Here is a 27,679-nt window from a genome sequence, read left to right as displayed (position 1 = left end):
AGTTGTAATTATAAGATAATTATAATTGGGCTATGGATCAACTAATAATATATAGGTTGGACGAATTCTATGGGAAGCCCATTAGAAATCGTCCAAGGGATATGTTTAAGGAGTCCATGGGCTGCTTAGGGCCTAAGCAGTCAAATTAGGGTTTCCTAGTTGTAAACCCTAATAGCCTACATGTATATAAAGGGCCCCTATGCCCCCAAAACGTGGACAAGTCTTCCATTAGGGTTTCCATCCGTTTTTGGGCGGCCTCTCTTCTTCTCCTCTTCGTCCAAGTTGTATATGGTGTTTGTGACTTCATTAGAGGTGCAACACTTGAGGCACTAAGCTTTCTAAGGCCAATCCAAGCAAGGAATTGATTGTTATTGCTATATAACAATCAAAGGTAATTCTATAAACCCTAATTCAGTTCACAATATGTTAGATCTAAGTTTATTAGTCTTGGATTCAAAGCATGTACAATAGAGAAACCTAGATCCAAGCATTAGGGTTTGTATGAGCACATAGGATTGTTCTTATGCATAAAACCCATCAATATAAGCATCACATTATTCACCAAAATCAGCCACTAGTGTGTGTGTAATAGAAGGGCTAGCCGATCTTCATGAAGTGTAGAATTCTCTCAAGTTATTCCAAGTGTATTTGGTGTTGTGTGAACCATTTGAGGTGTCACACTTGAGGTACTAGGCACTCAAGCTTCATGAAGACATTCTACATCAAAGAGGTATGTATTCTATCTTGTTATATTCATTGTTTTGTATGCTAGATTAGGATAATACCTTGGATGATCATATTTGTATGTATAATAGAGAAAACATAGATCCAAGGTATTTAGGGTTGCATGTACACTTAGGAGTGTTAGAATGCTCAAAACCCAACAGTTTAGCGGCAACAAGTGGCGGTGATTAGCTTCCTTCCCGTCCCAGAAAGTCCCCGGTTGCTCACAACCATGCAGCAGCGAACACATCAGTTCATCAGCCTCCGACGGTCACTCGAACTGCCCACAATGTCTACGACAGCAGCAGTGTGGCGGTGGTGTTCATGGCAAAACAACGGTCATGCAAATCTTACTCAGTGTCCCATAGATTCACTCTCAACGTGAAACTCTTCGTCGTTCCCGGTTGAAGGAGGAAAAGGAGAAGGGTGGCAGCTTCTTCTGGTCGCTGTCGTCGGCGGAGCAGCAGCAGTGGCACCAGCGTCTTCAACAACAATGGAGACAACGACACCCGCCAGGTGGTCATCCATCAGCGACAAGAGGTAATCGACTCGATGGCTCTTCGGTTCCAACATAGATGGCGGCGGCTGAAGGTGGAGGAAGGAGGTTGGCGATCAGTGGGGAAAAGATAAGGGTGGCAGCGCCGATGAGGGGAAGACGGCTGAAAGATCATCCCGGCGGCTGCACATAGGGTTAGGGTTAGAGAGAGTCGCGATGGGTTTTATACCCCGATTCCTTTGAACTTTTTCCCATACTAACAAAAACAGTCCCTCCTTGTATTATTTCTTTCAAAACTAATCCATAATTTACCATTTCGACCCCTCCTTCTAAAAACCCTTACAATTCAAGTCCAAATAATACCAAACACCCCTTGACTCATGAAAATATTTACAAATTAAGTCCCACAATCACACTTTAACCCCTAGAGACTCAAATCTTGTCATTTGGCTCCCCGAAACCAACACCCCACTAATTATTATTTAATTTTGAGCTCTAATAATATAAAATAATCATAATAATTACTTCATGGGGTTCCTGATTTATTATTTAATTACTCTTCTTAAAATGGGATGTTACACGGTATGTTTTAAGTATTATTTCCACATGTTTTGGTGGTGTTCCTAGTCAGGGACTAGAGGTAGGTTCGACGAATGGATGATCATCAGTATTACAGTAAGGTTTCTGAAGTACAGACTGATGGGTTTTCAGTTTCAGGGAGTATAGTAGTGAAGTTGGTTTTTGGTTGTTGTTCTGAGAGTTCTAGGTTTGTGTGGTTTTCTCTGGAAGTTGGGTCATACAGTTAGGGAGAGAAAGAAAATTTGTGTGGTTGAGCATTTTTCAAGTTATTGGGTTGTTGTAGGCTTCCGAGTGTTCTCTGAACATTTCTTTATAAGATGCCTTGATTTCGAAATGGTTAAAGGGAGTTTATGGAATATGTTGGTCTTGTTTCAGAAATCATAACCGAGACAAATTTCAAGGAAGAAATGTAGTTTAAGTGGGGGAGATGTGTAACATCCTATTTCAAGAAGTTTCTTATTTCGGGATTGTGGACAGTAAATAGATCAAGTAAAGGCCTTGGGCTTCAAGGAAATAGGGTTTAGACCCTATTAGATGTTGATAATATTGGTTATGCAATCCGATCCCTTGGTTCGTTTTTTGGAGTCAAAGGGTACAATAGGAAAAGTAATGTTTAATACTTCTTTCTTGGAATAAGGATTTTGTTCGATATGTTTTAAGTTATAAGTAACTAGATAGGATTGTGGGGCTCTTCAATACCTTTATGTGCATACAAAGAACGCCGAAAACGGAGTTGGAACGAAGAAGTTAGGGTTGTTTGAAGTTAAGTTGGAGAGTCTGGTAGTACACTCGGCGTACCCTAGGAGTACGTTGGGCATAGTAGGCTGAAGAAGTCACGTTTTTAGGGTGTTACATTGGGCGTTACTTTAGGTATGCTAGGCATACCACAACTGTGTAAAAAACTTATTTTCATGGTTTTGAGCCCTATTTAAATTCTCTAACCCCTTGGGGGTCCTTCCTATCATGAGCCTCCACCCTCTTGAGCCTCTAACTCGAAACCCTAGCCTCCTCTCACTTATTTTGAGCTTTGACATCATTTATAAGCATATTTCTCCATTAGAAGGTGGAATCTTGAAGAAAAAGGTGGTTTCAAAGTGTATGGAAGAAGGATTCAAGCATAGATCCAACCAGATTACATCATTTCTGGACCATTGTGAATAAAACGCTTCAAACTTGCTCATTTGTTTCATAGATCCTGTTAATTTTCATATTTGTCACTTTTTGGTCACTTTAGTGCATATAGTTTAGATCTTGAAAGTTTGTGACCTTGTTATGGATAAAGCTAGAAACTTTATCCATCTAAACATTATACTGATTCGGATCTAAAGGCTGGAGACTTGGACTTAAGTGATTAAGTTGAGAAAGATGCATTTTTGGTCCCTTTAAGGATTAAAGACTAGATCTTGGTTGTTTGGACTGTCCTAATGGATACAGTTGGAAACTTTATCCATTATGGAGCTATTAAGAACCATAAAAATGAGATCTTAGTCCTTATATCCCTTCCATGCAAGATTCATGATGTCTTAATGGATTATTAAGTTTAGGGTTTTAGCTTTTGGGCCTTGTCTAGCCATGGAAGGTTATAAAGGTGGAAACTTTATAACTGAGAATGATGTTATGGGTCTAGTGTTGAGTTTGGACAAGATGCATTTAAGGAATAAGTTCTTAATACGAAGTTTTGGATTTAGACGGAGTACGATGCACGTACTGGGTTAGAGTCCCATGGTTTTTCATAAGATGCGACTACGCCAACGTAGTAGCTGAGTACGTAGGGCGTAGTCAGCCAGTTTAACTTTCCTTTGACTTTTTTGACTTGCTGACTTTGACCTTTGAACGGGGTTTCACCAAGTTTGGCCTAAGGGTATTTTAGGTATTTTAAGTAGTAGTTTGAGACTAGTTCATTGTTTGTTGTATAGCTGACCTGTAGAGTTGGCTTTGGAGCAACATTCTTTGCTGCTATCTTTCAGACTGTGAGGTAAGTTTCCTCACTATACTCGTGGGTCAAAGGCACCAATGTCGGCCCAATATATTGTGTATCTTGGTTTAGGATGTTGCTATGTTGTAGTTATATGTTAAGATCTACATGATTATTTGTTTGGTGTTATATGTCTTATATGTTGCATATGTCGACATAGTGCAGTTGGGTTGAGGAAATACTACTCTATGTAGAGGCCAACAAACCGGGGAGCAATCCAGACATGAGTTGTGGGCCTAGAAGGCAAGCCATAATCATGATGTGGGCTCGGGTGTAATCCAACCCAATGGTTGTAGACTCGATGATATTCCAGTCCGATGATTGATTGGACCCGTAGCACATTGGCATTCCAGTCTAATGACTGATTAGGACAGGGTTAATCCAACCCGATGGCTTTGGAACCGAGGGGATTCTAGTCCGATGACTAATTGGACTCGTTGCAAATTGGAATTTCAGTCCGATGACTAATTGGGTCGGGTATTCTAACCCGATGGCTATAGACCCAGGGGTATTCCAGTCTGATGACTGATTGGACCCAACAAGCATGATTGCATATGTTATGTTGCGTGGTAGTATTTTGGGGAACTCACTAAGCTTTGGCTTATTTTTTTAGTTTTATGTTTCAAGTACTTCAGATAATCGGGGTAAGACGAAGGCATGATCGTGCACATCCTCCAGTTTTATGAGATTTGATTTTGAGATACTCTGATTTTGTGATTTTGAGTTTTGGAAACTAAGTTTGTAAACATTTATGGTTTGTGGTTTGGTTGTGAAAAATGAAATTTTTTACCTTGATTTTCGGGATGTTACAAGACCGTGTAAAATTCATAACTTCTTCATACAGACTGTATTCTCGATGTTCTTTATATCGATGGATTGATATTTATGAGATCTTAAACTCTTGTTTACATTATTTTGGCTAACACTTAACCGATCTTAATTTCGATTTTAGTGTCGCGCATTGTCGCATCGAAACTTTGAAAAATCATAACTTTCTTATATGAATTCAGATTTAGACGTTGTTTATGTGCACACTCTCGATTTTACAATTGCTAAGACTTAAGTTTAAATTACTTAACCTATCACATGTTCACATTTTACGATACGCTTGGTTGTATAGGACGGAACGCGAAACTTAAAAGAATCATAACTTCTTCATACAGACTGTATTCTCGATGTTCTTTATATCGATGGATTGATATTTATAAGATCTTAAACTCTTGTTTACATTATTTTGGCTAACACTTAACCGATCTTAATTTCGATTTTAGTGTCGCGCATTGTCGCATCGAAACTTTGAAAAATCATAACTTTCTTATATGAATTCAGATTTAGACGTTATTTATGTGCACACTATCGATTTTACGATTGCTAAGACTTTAGTTTAGATTACTTAACCTATCACCTGTTCACGTTTTACGATACGCTTGGTTGTATAGGACGGAACGCGAAACTTAAAAGAATCATAACTTATTCATATGAAGTCAGATTTAAGTGTTATTTATATTTATGGAATTCATATTAATGTCTTCTACATGTTTATTATGATTACTTTGGCTAAAAATAATATATTTCTACTTCAATTTTATAAATAGATGTTTGTAATTATGAAGTGTGCGGCGCGTCCTAGTATATTTTCTACGTACTTTTCGTTTTTTAGTTCATTTTAGCTCCAATTTGTTATTTGACTCAAATCCATGAAATTTCCTATGTTTATCAAATACAAAACACTTCAAGTATCTTTTATCTTAAATTATATAAATTAATCCCTAAGAATTAAGATAATTACCCCAAATATATGACTAGTGTGGGCAATATCATGCACCACAGGGGAGAAGGGGTACTTTGTGGACTATGCCTACAACTTCAAAATCTTTAAGTTCGAATGTTCCTCCTTTAAGTTTACCTGCTCAAACTTCAACTCAAGTTCCTCGAAAATCTTCATATGCTCCTACAACTATCATGAATCCTTCCCCAAAGATTCCTCCACCACCATAATAAAATCCTAATAAAGCTCCTATTTTGGGTGAAGGCTCTTTGGCGGAAATGGATCTATTTGAGGTAAAATGAATCAAAGAATTGGAAAGTGAAAAAGCTACTAAAAAGGAACATTAATCAGATTATGATTGATCAAGAGGTGGCAAAACTAAATGAAGATCTTGCCGAGTTCAAAAGGGCATTCATCGGTTTTTATAAGAAATGCCTTTTATCCTTCAATAAAAATGGATCTTGATCAAGTTGTTTTGACCTCTTGCAACATCAATCCTAGCGAAAAACTTGACATGCCTCTTTAGCCGAAAGCCTTTAGCTATCCTTGTTTAATATGCTAAGAGAATATTAAGTTTGGCGACAGGACTTGTAACGAGAGATTGATTCGCTTTTATTTGCAAATGTTTCAATTTTAAGATTTGGTGTGGAGTAGCAAACGAATTATCAAAGCCGAATTGATTCAATCCATCCCGAATTTTGAGGGTGTATTTTTTTAACATGATGTTTTGAGTACCCAGTTTAGATCAGACGATGTCAAAATTTACATATGTTGATTTATCGAATATAAATATTCGACTGCATAGTGTTGTTGAAGACCCTATAAATTTATGGAGATGATAAATCAAAGAGAATGGAGTATAAAATCATAAATTTTTCTATATGCTATTTCAAATACATTGGAACACTCGATGTGGAGCTTGCTAACTCCACTTGACAAAGTGTTGCCAAATATTCAGTCTTACATGGTTGGAGAAATAGTTGGTTCTCCGAAATGGGGTCTTATTCTTCAACTCAACTCAACTAAACACAAAACCTTCAAAATTTTCCTTTGAAGGTCATAAAAGCATCTATTCTTGGTTATGTTATTGAGAAAATTACTATGTGGGAAGAATAAGAAGTTGAAGATGTAGGCTCTCAAGATGTTGTAATGTTATCGATTGAATTACTTCATGTGTTGTGTGGTGGGGGTGGTGAAAGTGAGAGGAGAGAAAAAAGTTGATGTATCAATGACATGGTGGGTGGGTTGGGAGGGAAAAAGGATGCACCTGTTTTTGGTACTTTGGATGGGAGGAAGATTAAGGTTTTATAAAATCCTTTCATGCCAACTGTCAAATAACTCGAACACATTTAATTAATTAATTGTCTATATTAAATATATAATTTTATTTAGCTTGTTTAATAAGTAATAAATAACCATTTATTTATTTATTCTAGTTAGCAAATAACAAATTTGTAAACTATAAATAAATTATTTATTTAATATATTTTAATGTGTTTTGTGTGTTATCCTATATATTTACATATAATTAACAATATAATTAACAGTACAATAGTTTTTTCTTTTTTCTTTTTTTTTTTATTTATAAAACACTAAATCCAACAAAGCACACAAAAGAATTAAGGTTATTGATCTATTTAGAGAAGATGTTCTAACAAAACTCAGGGGCACATCTAGTATGTAGCACGGAGAATCACGCGTTCCCCCTCAAATTTTTTCGTCAAATATAAATTTAGTGAAAATTCATCGAAATTCATCACAAATCCCTCGGAAATCTGTCACAAATCCATCACAAAGTCTGATACGTGTGAATTTAGTGTAAATTCGTTGGTTTAGTAATGATTTTGAGATGGAAACCGCCATCGAAAATGAATTTTTTTAGCAGTGCAAACCCTAAAAAAAATTATGCAACCTTTGATTTTTCTTTCTCGATCTGCCGCCACTGCCAAAATCCTAATTGTTAGAGAAAAAAACTTTTAGGATTGTCAAATGACATGAATATGTATCTTAAATACCTTAAAGCCTTATGCATTCAAATGGTTTGCAGATTGCCTAGGGCATGGGAATGCCACCCTTGGATTTGCCAAATAGATACAATAATTCTTTTAATCCCACGTTAATTGTCCATTTACTTAATTGCAACCATCACATTGTCATTTTATCTATTTATTTATTATGTCATCAACATATGCAACCTAATAGGTTTATATGATGTTGATACTTGATAGTGATGCCAATATGTTATGTTGTATGCACATATTACAACATAAACCCTAGCCAAAAAAACTACAAATAAACAAAATAATCAACCCATTAGTTCAAATAGGGTTGAATATCAGGATTCGGTACTGCCATCTAGACACAACAACTTGTCCTAAAATCATATAGCAATAGAATAGGGGAGCTAGATGTTAATTATCTTCCCCCTCCCCCTCGTAGGTAGAGCAACTACTTTCACAAAGGTGTTATTTGTTTTTTCTGACGCAATTTGCATATTATATTTGTAGACCTCTGCAGTAGAAAAGGTGGACCAAATATCTGCAGTTCGAAGAAGGCTATTTGTTTTTTTAACATCTGCAGGTTACTAAAATAAACTAAAATCTAAATAAATTATTTTTTTTAACTTCAAAGTGATTTCTAATATTTTTATGACTTTGTTATAAATAATTAACAAATTTAGATCAACTTTTATGTATTATTGCTTAAAAAATAAAAATAAAAATGGTACATATTAACGTATATATTTGATAAAAACCAACAATTTTGGTTGTAAAATTATACCTAAACATTGTAATTAGGAATCCAAGAATTGGATATATAAATTGATGGAAACAAGCTTCAATTTTTTTCGATTAAATTAATTAAAAATGTACCATAAATATTTTCTCAAAAAATTGACGATACTGTATTATATCATATTTTATAAAATTTGACACAAAAAATATAAGAATATATTATGATTTTTTTTTCATATTTATATAAACAACTTCAACAACCATTATTATAATAAATCATTCGTTATAAATTTGTTAAAACTATCATGTTTGTATCGTCAAACCTTTTTTTTAAAGTATTTTAACTTTTTTTTCAAATTGTTTATCATTAATTAAGTTGAAATAAATATAAATTAAAAAAACTAAAAATAAATAAATAAATATGTTTTTTTAGGCTAGAAGATGTCTGAAGATATTAGAAGACTTTGGTCCACATTTGCGCCAAGAAAAGGACGCGCAAATATTTTTAGGTCTATAGTTTTCAAAAAAACAAGCAGTCTGTGATGTGATCTGTGCGGCGTAGATAGAAGATGCCAAGAAGATCTGTAGACAAAAAATAAACAATACCAAAATAACCACCCATACTCACCTATGGAATCGAGACCAATATGGAACAAGAAATTTAACGATTCACATTCCTAAAGTTTGAAACAAATGAAAACAAATTCTAGTTTTTTATTTCTTTTTGGAATCGTTATCTAATGTGCTCGCCGAGATTGATTCATTACCTTGTTGTAAATTCATATTCTGAAATATTCGTCATGGAGATGAAACCGACTAAAATTTGTATTTTAGAGTTCTAAAATACAATAACATAGAGCACTTACTAAGATAATGCTTCAATCTTTATTATTTAAAGAGACTTTTTGAACACAAGTCAAGATTACGCATTAATATTCTCTATTTTATGCTAATTTATTAATTTAGTTAATGTTCTTTATTGTTTGGTATTTCAACAAAAAAAGTTCTGCTAAATTTATTGATTGTAATAGAAAATATTTAGAAATCGAGTATACTTCCAAAACCATTCCAAAACCTAAAGATAATCGGTTCACAACAATTGTGATTCCAACATATCAAGAATTGTTGCTTCTGTCTCTGGTTACATATGTAATTATGTATCATCTCTCCTAAGCCATATTTCGTTTTAGAATTGATTTGGTCCCAAATTAAACTGTGTATTAAATATAGACCTAAGTGTATAGTTTGAACTTTGAAAGATATAAATATAAAACATTATTTTAATTTATAAAAAATTTGTATGAGTAATGATTTTCAGGTCATACCAAACCAAACCGAAGAGAACCGAAATACCCAATAACATATATAATAATATTACAATCAAAATGACATATGTGAATAAAATACAACCTCAACAAAACCACTTTTTTGTAAAAAATATGGAACAAAATGCATAACTAATGTTGATTCTATTGATCCTAAATTCCAACCGTGTTTTGCACACAAGTTCCCAACCACAAATTTGTGTCAAGCTCCGATAAAGAAGATTGCCCGAAATAGACATGGACCAAAGTCCAAGTCTTATTGTTTGGGTTCAGACACACTTTCAATGCGCAACAAAAGATTGGCAGGTGAGAGTTGGTCCCACCACCAGATTTAGTCAAACCATCAGCCAATGAGATTATGCTACGTGGAAAGTCTTTCTACAAATAAACATACTAATTAATAATAGAGTAAATAAGGGCACTTTAGCGTTGAATGGTGGACTAATAAATCGCATCAAATACGATTGCAATATTTAAATTTTCTTTTTGAAGTTTTAGAATTATAGTTTTATTTTTTTATTTTCCACATACTGAATTTCAAAGAAATTTAAAAATTATATTATGTATATACATAAGTATATATCGATTATTTTAGTCATAGATTCAGAATTATTGTTTCGGGTCTAGAAATTTATTGAATTTGTTATCAGTGACATTAATGATTGTAATCCAGATATCTTATTTTATAATAAAATGATAAAGTATATGCAAATAGATATATTTTTAATTACCATTATATGTCAAATTCTTCTCATTGTGCTATTTTGTTATTTGTTTGATTTGGTACGTTGTTATATGAGTATCCCAACATTAAGAATATCAAAATCGGTTTATACATAAGTATATATCATTGAGGTGGCCTGTAGACACTGCGATGTACATTGTCTTTTCTTTTTTACTATGAAAATACACCTTCTTACGGCGTGTTCATACCACTCCATCTAACATGCATCTTATAACAGGAAAAATCCTTAAGTACTCACCTTGAGAAGTTAGGTCAAATCACTTCACTAATTTCCATTTTATCACTCTAGCTTCCAAACATATTCATTATGCTAATGTATAAATTTAGGAATCATAAACTCATCATAAGCCAACCTTAGCACTTCACTTTTAACACTATACATTTCACTCAACTTTGGGTCGTACATAGACTTTCATAGCTATATGAAGCTTGAAACATGCTAGAAATAGTTTCTTTAGGTCTTGCTTATCAATCTTGGAAGTAACCGGATTCAAATTAAAATATTAAGTGTTTAAAGTCAAACTTGAAATCAGAAGACCACCCAAGTTGTGTTCTTTTTAGGCATATCCTTCACAAAGACTGTGTATGCAAAAAAATAACAATATACTTTGTAGGGGTCACACAAATCATTTCTTTTTAGGCCAAGTCCACACGAGCCATGTGGTAGGATACTAAGAATAACATCAAACTTTGTTTGAATTTCATGATTACTTTCACTCGTTCATATTTAGTATGAGATTTGAAGTTTTAAGTAATATTCACTTGTCCCATCACTTTTAATACTTACATAACACATCATTTATTCAATTCAAATATGAATTTAGAGTTTATTAACCTAATTTTACTCAATAATAATATATTAGAGTTTTAATCACATCATCTCATTTTTTTCTCTTTAATAACAATGTTCAATCTATAATTAACCCACCTTATTTCACACATGCATGAAATGTAACATTCCAAAAATTCAGAATAAAATTTTCATTTTAAAAACAGTTAAACCATACAATTGAGTTGTTCAAAAACCAGTTATAGTGATTAAATCATTTTACATCAGAGTAAAAATCATAAATAACCAATATGGAAAACATTGGGGGATGTTGTGCAGTCACGTGGAGCCCTTCCATTTGCAACCGAAAGTACATGAAACCATAAACACATAACCGTAAGCACAAAGCTTAATGAGTTCCCCCAAAATACCACATACCATACATATCATTGGGCCTAGCCCGCACATTGGGCCTAAACCATAATAATGGGCCTAGCCCTTCCTAAACATTAGGCCCTATCCAACATACAATTAGGCCTAGCCCGTCATAAAATGGGCCTAGCCCACTCATGCAATTGGGCCCAACCCTATATGCATGTCAATGGGCCCGACCCAACACACAATGCGAGAGTCACGAAGGCAACTAACATCCTACATAACACATTCTAGTGGGTCGGCATTGGTGCCTTCAACCCACGAGTACAATGAGGAGACTCACCTCAAACTGAAGATAATCGAATCACACACACGCTGTTGCTACAAGGGTTCCTCACATTGAACATATCCAAAATCATTCCTAATTAACAATCGGGGTAATAACCCATAATGAATGATCCAAATCATATTCTACCATATTAAGGGTAAAAGACCATTTTACCCTTCCTATATTTGACCCAACAAAACCTAGCCCAAAACCCATAATAACCCAAGTCCAAAAAATAGCCCAATTACATATCTGGGAATACGCCCAACGTACTCCATCCTTACACCCAATATACTAAAATTTCCCAAAAAAGAAAACGGGGCAAACTCGCTATGCCCAGCGTACTCAGGGGTTACCCCTAGCGTACTCCCCCTGATGCCAAAACTCACTTTTAAACTCTTAACCCGCTAAGACTAAACATCCAACTCACATATCTAACTCTTGGGAAGGTCCTAACTGATAAAGTCGACAACTTTAAGCTTTTGCATGACTTAATAGGACCCAAAACTAAACCCTAGGTCCATAGCTTCATAAAAAGACCAACAACTCATGCATGGGTGGACTATAACCCTTTTGATCCGATTTTTATGACTTATCAAACTCAGAAATAGAAATGATGCTCAAAGGTTATGGAGTAACTTCTACTCACAAGATTCGATCCATGGGACCAAAACATGCCCAAAACATAACCCAAACTAGATCTACACTAAGGAGCCATAACGTTTGAAGCTTTATACCTTCAAAAGATGCAAGATCAAAAACCAAGTCTGGATCTACCAGCTCCAAGCTTCCCAACACCTCTTTAATGGACTCATTCTTCTTCAAAATGAACCAAAAAGACACAAGAATCACTCTAATAGCTCAAGCACCTTACAAGGTGGCTAGGGTTTTGAAATGACAACTTTAGGGAAAGTGGGGGTTGAGTATTGTTAGGTGTATTTTGTGCACATATTTTTCACCTTTATTCCACACCATTGCAATGCATTTAGGCTTAACTCCATGCATTTTACGTGTTTTCGGGATATTTCATGATATTATTTCACTCGTACAATTCTATGATGTTTCAGAGACTTTTGGAGGTAGGATCTCACTTAGGGAGGTAACTAGAAGGTGCGGACAAGATTCCATGGCTTTCGGATCACGGAGGAAGAAGTTACAAAAAATTGAGGAAATCCCGTAGCCAGAGATTTTCACGGTCGTGGAAATTTTACCCATGAATTTCCACAGACTGTGGAAATGTACCTGTTGCATCTAACTTTTTTTGTTTCCACGGGGCATATATGTAACATCCCGATGATGAGGTATTTTCAATTTTAACCCTATGTATGAAAGAATATTGCAGTTTGACCCTTGGGCTTGAGAAAGTTAGCAAGAATGGCCCAAAGTGGCATTTTGGTGATTTTGGCCAAAGCCCTGGTACGCTGGGCGTACATTGTGTACATTGAGCGTACTAGGCGGAACTTAGTTGTCACACCCCAAAACCATGAACGGCGGAAACGTTCTGGGATGGAGGACGTCATGTAATGTATCACAACAATGTAAAGTAGTAAACAAGCAACAACATCATCCATTGCATTAATAGTATAATTTTAATTACAAGTGTGTTCTGACATGTTTAATAGACACTAAAGTATAAATCAAAATGAAAGATGAGTCTTGAACGAGCTCCATCTTCTCTAAACCTTGCATCGGTACCTGTCTACGGTTGACCTGAGGATACAAGTTATTTTGAAAGAGAGTATCAGCTTTAAAGCCGGTGAGATCATAAGAATTTTAGTGTCTCAATTTGTAAAAAGTATTTGTAAGTATGTGAAGTGTAAGTATGCAAACGTTTTGAACCTCCTAGAAAACCCTATATTTCCTACTAATAGTAGCCTTCTACCAAGGCATCTAGTATGTATGTGTGACTCTTGAAAGAGTGTGTATTTTCCCAAATCTGACTATCATTAACCAAAAATATAGCTTTTACATTACCGTGCATCGTGTGAATGTTCACGAAGTGAATGTAATGGGAAAAATATTATAGTACTGTAGTATTGTAACAAGTAACTATTGTTGTACTAACTACCTTAAACCAATTGTAATTTAAAGTAACATGTGATCAGCCTGTGCCCTGCTACCGACTCTAGTAAAACGACGATGTAAGACGCCGTAAGAAATGACATTTGGCACCCGTAGACTTGCAAGTCCCACTGTAGCGAGCAACAAGGTGTAGGATAGTCAATCCAGTATAAATCTATACGCAAACTCATACGCTCCCTAATTAAGGAGATTCTGGATACAAAAACGGCCATGGCAAGTAGTGCCATGCCCCATTTAGTGGCTCACATAACTGTATTAATGCATATGTAATGTATGTGCTAGCTGTATTGTGTGTTCTTTCTCTGTCTAGCCTGTATTGTAATGAACTGTGTGTACTAGTTGTATTGAGGGTCCTCTCTCTATCTAGAAAGTAGTGACTCATGTATGAACTGACTCATTGTATGATTTATTGTTCTAGTAATAGTATTAGTAACTTCCTAAACTATGCCTATTGTAGTTTACTAGTAATATGACTTGTACTTATGAACATGAACGTATACCCTTGACTTTTATGTCTATATATGTACACATAATATATAACTAATATTTAGACGATCTTCGGACAGATAACCGTTGCCCTAAAGCCACATCCCAACGAGGAAAAGGAGATAAAGTGAGCTAGACTTCCTAAGTCTTTTAAACATTACTTATATAACTATACATACATAGGCATGCATTTGATAATATAAAAGTATAAAACAAGTTTTGTAAAACCATTGAAAAGTTTAGTAACTAAGGAACAATGACTTGATGTCAGTTTGTAAAACGGTTTGAAAGCAGTTTGTTTGATAAGAACAATTTAAAGTATAAGGAAACCTTTGTTTGAAACACAATTGTAACAGAGTTTGAAAAGAAACATTCAGTATGTAAGACAATTTGATAAAGAGTTTTAAACATGTAAAAACTTTTAAGAAAGTCATTTGAAGAAATCTGTTTGGTAAAACAGTTAACGTATAGTAAATCCATTTGCATGCTAGTTATTAATCACATGTGATTGATATAACAATTGGCATGATTCAACTTGTATCCCCCCATAAAGCATTTATAAACATTTAAAAAACATTTAAAAGGTTAATTATGGGGTATGAACTCACCTGCAGTGAGTGGATCGGATGGAAGTGTCGAACAAGTTTTCGGTGTCAAGTGAAGACTTAAACACACACAATGATCCTAATAACATATGAAGACATATGTATATATATAATTAGTGATTATAACACTAATTAAACATGTATAAACATCCTAATATTAGGAAAACACTTTGGTCAAAGTGTTAGGAGGCTATCGGGTTGCAACAAAGGAGTGCAAGGCCTTATAAGGGAGTTTATGGTCAATGGACCATACCTTAAGGAGTTTATGGCCCAGGGGAGTTTACTCCTGGCCATAAAATCTCAATTGGGTCACCAAATGAGGCTTATAACTATTATGACTTAAGTGGTTAAGTATTCCAAGGCCTAAACAAGAGGTTGGGTGGGTTTAAGGTCCAAGAATGGCCTTGTATGGTGTTTACGGCCTAGGGACCACTTCCCCACGAGTTTACGGCCATAAACTCAAGGTATGAAGTACCATTTCGTGTAATGAAGTCCTTAGTTCAATGGTGTAAGGTTCTATGCTAATATCCAAGGCTTACTAAGGTGTTAGGGTGTCATTTGCACCCTTAAAAGGGGTTTACGGCCCAAGAACATGTCTTGGCCGTAAACTCCTTGAATCCTGTGATTCCTTATGTTTTCTAAGCCCTAAACATGATAAACCTAGTGTACAATGAGTTAGAACAAGAGTACTTACGATCTAGGAGCTTGAATGGTCGGTTTTGGCCAAGAACACTAGTGTGTGTTCTTGGTAAAACTTGAAGATCTACAAAATGGAATGATTTCATGGATGAAATCATGTAAGATTACTAGTTCATGCAAGATATCAACTAGTTAAGACAATAAACTTACGAGATTTGAAGATCGGAATGATACTTGAGAGGATTTGGGCCAAGAGGAGGAAAGGAATGAACAAAATGGCCAGAACTTGACCTTATAGGAGGAGTTTACGGCCCACATGGAGTTTACGGCCGTAAACTCCCATGTGGTGGCCGTGAACTCCTGGTCAAGGAGACTTGTTCTTTGAGCTATAGATTTAGCAGATAAACCCCGACACTTATTCCTTAAGTGTACAAGGCTCAGAATGCTCAAATAAACTCCTAATTGTGCTAAAAGATAACAACAATGATTTTGACTTTTAATGAAGTGTTAGACTGAACTGGATGAAAATTTTCGGGTTGTCACAGTAGTACGCTAAGCATACACCGTGTATGCAGGGCGTACGTAAAGAAACCCCAAACCCTAATTTTTAGGGTTTGGTCCATATATAAGCATCATTATCACCTAATTTCTCACTTCCTCATCAGCTTCCATCTGAGAAAACATCCCTCTAGCTAACCCTAAGTGAGAAGAGTGCATCTTGAGATTATCTTTTGTGTTTTGTGGTATTATTGAAGAAGAAGAAGGTGGTGGGAAAACCTTGGAGTTTAGAAGTAAGTTGGATATGAGAATATTTCCTTGCTCGAAACCTCCATGAGGTAAAAAGCTCATAACTTGATCATCTTATCTTGTAGATATATCCATTTCTTTATTTAGGGCATTTTTGGTCCCAACTATGATGATTCTTGAGCATTGCATGCTCCTAGTCGAATAAGTCTTCCTTTTAGACCTAATGAGGGGTCTTGAGTCATAAAAATGTGGTCTTGATGCTTAGTTTTTCCTATGCATTCTCTAGAAGGTCTTAAGGTGTTAAGAAGTTGGGATTTTGTGTATAAAGCACTTAATGGGCATACAAAATCATAAAGTTGGAAACTTTATGACTCTTAGTGGTATTTTGGCCTTGGATCTGAAATTTGGACATGAGAGCTTAATGCATTAAGCTCTTATTGAGGAAAGGAGATTCTAAGCGTATGTCGTGCGTACCACAGTGTACGTCACGCGTACATGGTCAACCTCCCGACTCTGGTTAAAGCTGGAGTATGCCCATCGTAGGAGCTGAGTATGCCACATGTACTCAGCTGAGTGGACCAAGTTGACTCCTTGACCCGTTGTCTTTGACTTTGACGTTGACCATGGATGACCAAGTTTGACTTAAGGGTATTTTGGGTATTTTGAGCTATAGTTAAGCCTTGGTCTCTATCTGTTGAATAGGTGACCTATAGATCTGATATTTGGAGCATTGTATTGTTCAGGTATTCATCAGATTGTGAGGTGAGTTTTCCTCACTGTACTCGTTGTTCAAAGGCACCAATACCAGCTCACTAGATTTGTATCTTGGTATATAAAATGTTTGGGAGCCGGGTATATATTCATTTCATCACCCGCCTCCTAACCCTAACCCTATCCATGTGTTCCATCCGCCATCACCTTATACCCCCTTCTTCTTCAGCCGCCACCACTCCTCTCACTTCTGTTTTCCGACCGACTAGACCAGCGACGATGCTTGTTGCGGCTGGGGACCATTGACGCCTGTGGAACCGAGGGTATTTGCTGATGTGGTCGCTTCCCGGTGGGGGTACGACCACCATTTTCCTTCACCGCAACAACCGTTGACAAGATGAAGTTGTCGTCGAACAAGCCACCATCGTCGTCGTTCAACCTTGGAGATCGGAAACCCGCGACTATATAAGTTGTGGTGGTTTGTGGTTGGGTTCCGCACACCCTATTTCTTCCGTCCTTTACCGTCGCTGTCGGATGTTGTAGGCAGCAAAGAGTTCACTGTGGGACGCCGGATTCCATGAGGAGAGTGATGAGTCGGTGTTATGGTTGTGGGTGGGGCCGATCGGTCTTGCTGCTGTTGGGTTTCGAGGTGACCAGGTCTGCCGCTGTTGCTGGTCGTTTTCCTTACTGTCGCCGCTACCGTGAGCCACCAGGGTGGCTAAAGTGTATTATGTATCGGATGTGTGTGAGTTCCAGCTGTATCTCACAAATTGTACATGTCTTGGGTTGCTGCTGCCGGAGATTCGAGGAAAACCCCGCTGCCGCCATACACCACCGTAGGTGTGTGTATTTTAGTGGTTGCGTGCGTGTATTATTAGTATGTATGTGTGTGTTTTTGGATGGTATTGTAATTGTAACAAATGGGATAATGGAAAGAAAGTCAAAACCACCACCATAGGGTGGTGGCTGCCGCCACCGGCCGTCGTGTCGGGTGGCGGTGTGCTTTGTATTGTGGTATTGATTCGTTGGGATGCTTGAAACCCTAATGGGCTTAATGAAACTCTAGTAGGCTTATTGGGGCCCAATAAAGCCCTAATTGACTTAATAAAATCTTAATAGGCCCAATAAGGCCCAAAGTGACCTAAAAGCCCAACTGGTTGACTAATGGGCTAGTATTGGGTAGGAAACCCTAATTTGGGTTTGGAAAACCCTAATGGCATAAAACCCTTATTTTGAGGGAAATTGGTCGGGACACACACACACACACGAGAATTATTTAATAAACTTGAAATATTAAATAATAATCATTGACGAAAGTTAACCTAAAAGCAATACTGGACTTAATGGATTAAGTCCTTAATGGGTTAAGTAGGAACACTTAACCCTAATCATCATTTCATGTGAAAGCCCTAATCTCACTTGGGCCTTGATTTGGGCCTTCCTATTGGGTTTTGGTGAATGGACTATTAATGGGCTTTTCAAGAATAAGTAAATGGACTAAATAATTGTATGGGTTTTAGGAAAGGTCCATGTAAGAGTCTTGGGCCCAATTTGGAAAATTGGGCCATATATGGGCCATAATTGGGCCTTCATGATTATGTGATACTGGATCATGGGAATTGGACTGGAATAATGGGATGGGCCTTAAAGAAAGACCATGTAGAGGTCTAGGCCCAATTTGGAAAATTGGGCCATGTGTTAGGCTTTGGCCCATTACTTGACTATTGGGTTTTGTAGTGTGAGTTGGACTTTGGGCTTGGAACCCAATTATTAATTGGTTGTTGTTTGATGTTGGCAGTTTGGGAATCTGTCAACCAGTAGTTGGAGTTTCATCCGCATGACTTCAACAGTGCCAGGTGAGTTATCCTCACTATATCAATAGGGTCTAAGGCACCAAGGCCGGCCCTTATGGATTGTATCTGGTTATGGCATGATATGTTTATTGATTACATCTTGGTTACAGTACGTTGTTATGAGTTGTATGATATGTGCTTGTTGTTGATTGATTATGTGTTATGAGTATGTCGGCATATGTATGTGTATGTTTGGGTTGAGGCGGTCCTGCTTTATGCTGAAGGCCAACGTACCCAGGGCGGTCCAGATAGGCTGAAGGCCTACGAGGCGGTCCAGTCAGGCTGAATGCTCATTATGCATACTATTTGATAGGACCAGTGATCTGTTAGTTCTGCCTCCTGGTAGATAGGCTGACACTATGCTTGTTGATCAATTAGATCTGCATCCTGGTAGTTAGGATGAGGTTATGTTTATGCTTAGTAACCTGGTTAGGTCGGTGTCCTGGTTATAGGATGTTGTTGTGCTATATGATCTATTAGATCGGTTTGATTAGGGGTTGGGTTGAGGCGGTCCTGCTTTGTGTTGTAGGCCAACATACCCGATGAGCAGTCTGGATAGACTGTAGGCCCTGCGAGGCGGTCCAGTCATGCCGAAGGCTCGGAAGCGGTTCAGATAGGCTGTAGGCCCTGCGAGGCGGTCCAGTCATGTTGAAGGCTCATGATGCATGCAGTTCTGTATTGGTTATATGATATGGTTATGTTTGTATGGTGTTGGTATTTTTGGGTAACTCACTAAGCTCTCGGGCTTACAGTTTCAGTTTATTGTTTCAGGTACATCAGATGATCGCAGGAAGGCAAATGCGTGATCGTACAACTCCTCATATTTTATGGTTTTATGAATTGATTATGGGGATACTCTGATGTCTAAATTATTTTGAAAACAAACCATAATAACTTGATTGTTTTAAAATGTATTAATAAGTTTTAATTTTGCTTGAATTTTATGGGTGTTACAATATGACCTTCCATTTAACATTTCAAGTCCCTCAATTTTAAGCCTAAATGTTAAAATTTTAAAAAACTAAGTCTATATTATAGTTAAAAAAATTAATGAGGTGTCGTTCCTTAATTCCTAATCTTTTTGATTTTAACTTTCACCTAACAATTTATTAAAATATTAATTTAATTATTTTAGATTAACTAATACTAAATTTTTTAAATCAGTTATTCTATTTATTTTTATTTTAAAAATTAATTTATTCCATAAGGAATTTTATTTAAGGCTTAAAGCACCTAACCCAAAATTATAGGTATTATAAAAACCCCTAATGAGAAGATTGTTATATTAATGGTTGATGGAGTTATACCACATGAAATTAAACATTATGATGATTGTCACAAATGTTGAACCTAGACTTATGGAATGTTTTATAAGGGTAGTTATGTTATCATGTGTTTCGAAATGTCATATAAGCTTAGGCTAGCCAACCTCCTATCATTTAATTGGTTGTTATATTAGTCTCATATTGTAAACCATCTTTGAATATTTGTTGCTTTGAAGAACTAACAAGGTGATCACATCATTTTATATCTTTAGTATGATTCCTTCTAAAGACTCAAGACCACTTTCTAGTTAAAGCTACAATGAAGCCAAACTAACTATTTGATCATGTCACCTTTGATCACATGTCACTTTCCACTTGAAGCAGAAGCTAACTTGCTAGAAAAGGAGGTCAATCTCATTGTTTGAAATTATTCAAACTTACTTGCTCAATATGTCATGTCATATTAGAAAAATACTAACCATCCTCTAAGTTAGAGCGCTTTCAATTGCTCATTTTTTTGAGTTTCTTCCGACATCTCACATGATCTAATAAGAAGTTTATTACATAAGGATCGATTCATTATCACTATAGACAAAAGTTGTGTATCGATTTGGGAGGGGGAGGTTGTTTTTGATGGGGATATGGTTTGGTTTCTCTTTTAATCTAACAATAACAAAAGTAAGGGTATTATAATATTTTTATGAAATTAAAATCTTAATTGCTAAAGTCGATTTTCCAAGACCAAATATGAACCCAAACTACAAAACAAGATTATTTTGTGACCTAGACCAAAAGATAACATCTAAATATAAGGACAAAGTTAAAGATCCATATTTTTCGACCCAAAATCAATCTATTAACAATTTACATTAATGATTTTTTTTTTAATTTTTTTTATCTAAAATTAACGGTTTAAATTCAGTCAACTATCTATTCATAACTAACAAACAATATGCCAATATGATCAAATAACTTGTTTCATACAGGCAGGCAACTGGGCAAGTAACATTATTCAAATGTCATCGACTGTTTTATATTAGTTTGTCTATTTTGTTTCTTTTTCATTTATTACGTTTACAGATGATTTGTTTTTCACTTTTTTACTTTTATTGTCTTTTTAGTATTTAGCATATTAATTTTACAAATAGTAAAGGGCAAATAAGTAAATTTGTTGAGAATGGTGTGAAAACTGTGGCGAATTTTCGGCCGTAACCGGTGAAGGTGGTCTAGTAATAGCCCAGCGAAGGACAGAAAGCGTGAAACGTCACGCGACACCCCTGGGTCCCACACCACAACCTTTATTTTACATCCCTCAATTAATAGAACCATATTAATAGTCAATGAATTAAAAAGATGTTAACAATTTCGTCCTTTTTGTCTAATATTGGGCCAGGTTTGATGATAGTTAAAGGGCATAATGGTCTAGTTAATTTTTCAAGATAATTTTATATTATATTTATACTAGGCTAGATGTCAATGAGTTTAGAATGTATGGAGTTTGGACCTTGTACCAACCTAAATATATATATGATAAAACTCATAATAAATTCATCATTTAGTAGTGCCTTTTGATGAAGTGTTTTATAGATAGAAGAGTTAAGAAATATATGAATGATACATAAAGTTATAAATGTATTATACTTTTTTTTTGAGAAAATACCCTCAACTACCTATAATTATTTTTAGAAAGAGAACTATGTATTTGGTTTCTCTTGTCACTTAGTAGATATAAGGACGATTCAACCGTGTACTTTTGAAAAAAAATGAATTTTTAGTTTTTAAGAAAATATCCGAATTATTGAAAAATAAAATGTTTTGTAATAGGTAGTATGTTGTTTTAATTTTAATTTAACAAAAATCTTTTAATCAAAAAATTATTTCAAATAATTGTTGAAAACTTTTAATTTTAGGTTTTTATATAATTTCACATCTTTAAAAGTTAACATGTATTTTTGTTGAATATTTTTGCATAAATAAAAGTCATAGAAGAATTTAGAATAACCTAATAATTAAGTATGCTATTTAATATTTTAATATACATTTAAGAGTTCTCATTTTCATTCTATTACCATCATTAAGTTTTAGTAGCATAACATATTATTAACAGTTTATAACAATAACAACAATAGTAATATACAAGTCTCACAAAAAAATAATGTAATTATGAAATAAGATGTAAACCCCTATGCAAGGGTAGAAACTAAAAGACTAATTTTATTGGTGACAAACGAAATAAAAATAGAAAAAACCGAAGTCCACACTACTGAAAATTAATAAAATGACTATGAGCATATTGTAGTTATTTTGTTTTAATAAAAGTAGTATATACTGATAAACAGTATATTATTTTATTAAAAGAACAATTATAATCATTTATTTTATGTTGATCTCAATGTGTGGTCAACTATAAAAATTTGATGTAAAAGTAGATTTCTTTATATTGACATTGCATGAAAAACATTAATCTTTTGCTTTAATAGTAGACAGAAAAAGTGAACTTGACATTGAAACAGAGACTAGACTGTTAGAAACTTTCCAAGTAGGGGAGGTTTATTGCAAAACCGTTAACTCAAGGGGCTAAAAATCGAAATTTTAAAAATAGTACCAACAAGTTTGTGCAACACGTAACCTATACTTTTGAACGGCCTTGATCTTCTGACATCTGTCCTCATCAAATTTCAACGGTCAAGATCACCGAACTTCTCTTCCACGCCACCCACTTTCCCGCCATTTCAACGGCGACGATTTTCTACAAGATAAAAAAATTATTTTCGTATTATCAGAAAAGAAAATATACCGTATTTATCGCGGTTAAATTTACGAAATTACCCTTCAAATACCATATCTTCTATCCTAGATTTTCAGGACTCTTTAGTCAACTAACAGTCGACAATATTTCCCAATCGTACACGAGTCGGATAATAATAGAAAAAGATTTATAATAATAATAATAATAAAAGTTATATAAAACATAAAAATTAGAAGAAAATGAAAATTCTTGTTCGAGATCGAGGAGATCCAAAATTAAAAATCAAGAATTTGTAGAGAGAGAAAGTTAGAGATAGAAAGAGAGAGAGAAGGGGAAGTTGAGGGAAATTACCGAAATGGAAAAGGTGAAGAAAGAATATTTGGGTCAGATTTTTCATTCATCACATTGATGGATCATTCATGAATTTCTTCTGGGTTTGAGATTCTCTTTGATTTTTTCAATTCAATTTCGTCTTTTTCTTCTAAACGATTGATGATCATCAACATCGATGGTTTTTTGAAGTTCTTGGTAAAATCGGTCATTATCGACGTCTTTTTTAAAATCCATTGACGAAATCGTTTTTTATAATTTCTGGGTTTTGATCAAAAAGCGAGTTTTGGTCATCGGTTTGGGTTTGATTAGTTTATACAGAAAAAAACAGAGCACAGAGAAACACTGTGCGACGAATTTTTATATAAATTATAAAATTGAATCCATTTTGCGTATTTAAAACTATATATTGGTATGCCGGATAATCGGCGTGTTCAGAGGAACGGTGGCGTTGCCAACTCTTCGTCAAATTCTTCTGTTCATAACATCGAAGGTACAATTCTACATATACACTTCTGTTTCGAATTCTAATTAGCATTTTCTGTTTGTAATTTACTAATGCTTATTTTCGAAGCAACCCATTAGTTTTGAAGAACGCGATCATGCTTTGAACGCTATATTCATCAGTTTCTGCATATATATATATCTGACGTTACTCTGTTACAATTTAATTTTATCTGTTCTATTTTCATTTCCCCCTAATTTTTCTCCGTTTGTTTGCCCTATCTCCCAATTCCCATTTCCGTACGATAATTTTGATTACTTTATCTCTCACACCCGTCTTTTTCCGATCACGAACTGTTTCAATCCTGGGGTTTAATTGTTACAAAGCGTGTCTGATTTTTTATTAAAATTCTTCAAATCATAGAAGCTGTAAGGCGATTGAGAATTCAAACAGATGGAAAAGAAGATGGAACTGCCATGGCGGGATCGATGCCCTACCCAGATCGTCCTGGTGAACCCGATTGTATATTTTATTTAAGAACCGGTTTGTGTGGCTATGGAAACATTTGTAGGTTTAATCATCCAACCCACATTGGTCAGGTAATCAAAAAAAAAAAAAAAAACCCTTTTTATCTTTCTCAATCGGAATAAAACGATTGTTGTTCTTCATGTCTGAAATTCGATTTCATAATTAGGTCAATCAACTTCAACATGGAGGCGAGCTTCCAGAAAGAGTTGGAGAACCAGACTGTGTGGTAGTCTCTTCTTCATACTACTTTTAACCTTTATCATATTGACGATGATAGTTAGGGATAATTAAGTAATTTCACATCTTTTTTTTTCAGTATTTTCTAAAGACGGGTACTTGCAAATATGGATCAACCTGCAAATACAATCACCCTCGTGATAGGAGAGGTGCTGGACCAGTTATGTTAAACATGGTTGGGTTACCTATGAGACAGGTTGTTATTTAGTATTTACTAATCTTGATTTTCAATTTCTAATTTTTCTTTAAAATGATAATTTAATCTATAACTTATGAACACTTAATTAGGAAGAAAAAGCTTGTGCACATTACATAAGAACTGGATCTTGTAAATTTGGAGTGGCATGCAAGTTTCATCATCCACAGCCATCAATGGATGGATCTAACATTCAATTGCCATATTCATCACAACAACCACAACCTCTTATGAATGGTGTTTCTACATGGCCATTACCTAGGGCAACATATGTTTCTGATCCTCTTTTACAGACTCCTCAAACTTATTTACCAATTGTTCTTCCTCATTCTCAAGGGATTGGGCCCACACAAGGTTGGAGCACTTATATGGTAAGGTTAATTCATGTAAATTTTGGGTTATGAAAAGTATGATGTCTAAAAGTAATGTGTAGTTCCCAATTCCCATTCTCTGAAAATGTCTTTTTTTCACAATTAGGGTGTCTCAAAAAGAAAAATCGGCTTAAAAGTTTCTCTAAAATGTCTTTTTTCAAGATTTTTTGTGGGGTTTGAAAGTATGGTGTCTAAAAAGAAAAATTGGCTTCAAGATTCGTTACGTTTTATGATTTTCAAGGTTCTTTGTTTATGGGTTTTGAAAATATGGTGTTGAAAAAAAAGTAGGCTTAAATTACATTACATTTAAAGATTTTAAAGATTTTTTCACTTTCTGATCTCTAAAAGAGTTTGTTTGGATGGAATGGAATGGAATGGAAAAAGTCATTACATTTCATTGTCACGTTTTCTTGGCTAGCGTGTAGTATTTGAATGAATATTTATATAATTTTTTTTTTATGTTATAACTTCATATGTTTTTAAATATAGTTAGTGAATTTTTTATTAAAAAAGATAAAAAAAAGAGTTCAAACATAATTAAAACTCGTTAAAACTCAAATAATCTTATAACGATATATATATATATATATATATATATATATATATATATATATATATATATATATATATATATATTCCCTTTTAAGAAAATAAATCATAATCTAATTTAAAATCATTGAAATTTATACAAAGGATTAATGTCATTATAATAAACCCCTGCCAAGGAATTAAAAGAAACAAAATTGAAAGAATCAAATTTCCATTCCGTCAGACAAACCAAACAACTTCTTTTTGTTCCAATGGAATCAGCCATTCCATTCTGTTACCGTACATGATTCCAAGGGGAATTGGATCAATATTTTTGATTTAAATAATTAAATATTGTGTCTGATCTGATATGGTGTTTGTTTGGTTTTGGGTTTTGGGTTTTGGTCAGGGAAGTTTGAGCTCGGTAAGTTCGGGCAGCATCTATGGTGGCCCGGGCAGCATTGAACAGCCGTATTCCTCTGCTTCTAGTAATCTGCCCGAACGGCCCGGAGAACCAGAATGTCGTTATTTTATGCACACTGGAAACTGCAAATACGGATCCGACTGCAAATATCATCACCCCAAAGAAAAGATTGCTCAATTGGCTGCTAGCTCTTTGGGCCCACTCGGCCTTCCACTCAGACCTGTAACTTCTCATCCATTTACATATAACGGGTCGACCCGTTTACATGATATTAGATCCATGCGGTTGACCCATTTAAATCTCTATCTTTTCATAAAACAAAAAAATGTTTACACTTCCCTACATAAGTTACAAACCCCACATTTAACAAATTGACCACTCCTTTTTTACCCATAGCACAAAATGAGCTCCTTTTAAATTTTATTTTGCAAAATGTCACCATTTTTTTAAATATCTACAATTGCATAATATAACTTCAAAATATGAAAAAAAAATTAAGGTTTTTTTTTTTTTTTTTTTTTTTTTTTTTTTAAAAATGTTGGGAACCCTTTATAAAACAATTTTACATGAATGATGATTGAAAATGCAGGGGCAAGCAGTGTGTTCATATTATAGTCTTTATGGAATCTGCAAGTTTGGGCCAACTTGTAAATATGATCATCCTTTGATGGGATACTCATACAACTACAGCATGAGTCTACCTAATCCACCCATTCTCGATCCATCTCTCTTCCCATATGGAGGGGTGAATTCGTCAACACTTCATTCTTCAGGGTCTTCCCCATCAAAATCATCTAAAAATGAAGGTGCTAAAACCCCAGCAGGACCTTCCCCTTCCCCTTCCCCTTCACCTTCGCCTTCGCCTCAACGTGTTGCATCTCCATCACATTCAGAATGATATTGGTTTTGTTTAGAATTTGGGTTGGGTTTTTGAGAGATGATGATTTTTACGAGGGCTTTGTTTTTGCTTCTGAATAAAATCACGCAGATGAGGAAAAATGTTATACTTTTACTGCTATTACTTACATTTTATCCCGTATGAACTCTTCTTTTTGTTGTCTTTTTTATGGATGATTTTGTTAATTTTATGAGTGGTGATGCCATTTTTCTTCTAATATTTTATTCGGTACTTTTTTTTAATGGTAACGACATTAGTTATGTTGTGAACTATTTAATGGGTTGTTTCTTTTTGACACACAACTATATATGAATTAATAGGGGTGAGCATAGGTTGGTTTTGGGATAAAACTAAACCTAAACCGTGAAAAAATAATCAATTATTGTTTTTTTTTTTTGTGTGTTTAAAAATACATTCGATTTCGGTTCAAGTTATTGATTATTCAGTTGGGTTTTTGTTTTGGTTCAACAAAAACCCAATGAAAATATGTTTCTATAAACCAAATATGATTTAATATAAATCTAATAAACATGTTGTCAAATGGTGAAAGTACGTTGCTATATACCAAAGTGGACAAAAGTGCATGCACGCTTCACTTAATTAATCTCATTTACACATTTATAGAGAAAAAGGCTAATCCAATTTATTATTCTCTAAGATTTAAGCAAAAATTTTGAGAGTTTACCAAAATAGCTACCAACTTTACAGATGATATATGGTAAATCACCAAAACTACATTCTTTTGTTGATTTTCGCAGGTGATTTGT

At 35.0% G+C, this 27,679-nt stretch overlaps 1 protein-coding gene across 1 annotated transcript; it reads left to right on the top strand.

Annotated features, from left to right (window-relative positions):
* The first annotated feature begins 23,193 nt into the window (after window positions 1-23,193).
* On the top strand, window positions 23,194-27,154 carry LOC145072844 (zinc finger CCCH domain-containing protein 3-like). Its single transcript, XM_079019321.1, has 7 exons — window positions 23,194-23,778; window positions 24,154-24,329; window positions 24,425-24,484; window positions 24,575-24,691; window positions 24,784-25,062; window positions 26,000-26,236; window positions 26,604-27,154. The coding sequence occupies exons 1-7, from the start codon at window positions 23,700-23,702 to the stop codon at window positions 26,910-26,912; spliced, it is 1,257 nt and encodes a 418-aa protein (XP_078875447.1). The 5' UTR covers window positions 23,194-23,699; the 3' UTR covers window positions 26,913-27,154.
* Window positions 27,155-27,679: the final 525 nt, after the last annotated feature.

The sequence above is a fragment of the Lactuca serriola genome, chromosome 9 (assembly GCF_051521515.1).
Source record: "Lactuca serriola cultivar US96UC23 chromosome 9, Lser_US96UC23_V15, whole genome shotgun sequence".
NCBI lineage: Eukaryota > Viridiplantae > Streptophyta > Magnoliopsida > Asterales > Asteraceae > Lactuca > Lactuca serriola.
Note: the sequence above shows the minus strand (reverse complement) of the source record. Positions and strands in the feature narration are given on the sequence as shown.

What these genes read in the sequence shown, in the direction of transcription:
- LOC145072844 (XM_079019321.1), top strand. Translation starts at nt 23,700, where the DNA reads ATGCCGGATAATCGGCGTGTTCAGAGGAACGGTGGCGTTGCCAACTCT. An exon ending in TTCTGTTCATAACATCGAAG is followed by an intron (nt 23,779 to 24,153) that starts GTACAATTCTAC and finishes TTCAAATCATAG; the next exon opens with AAGCTGTAAGGCGATTGAGA. An exon ending in TTGGAGAACCAGACTGTGTG is followed by an intron (nt 24,485 to 24,574) that starts GTAGTCTCTTCT and finishes TTTTTTTTTCAG; the next exon opens with TATTTTCTAAAGACGGGTAC.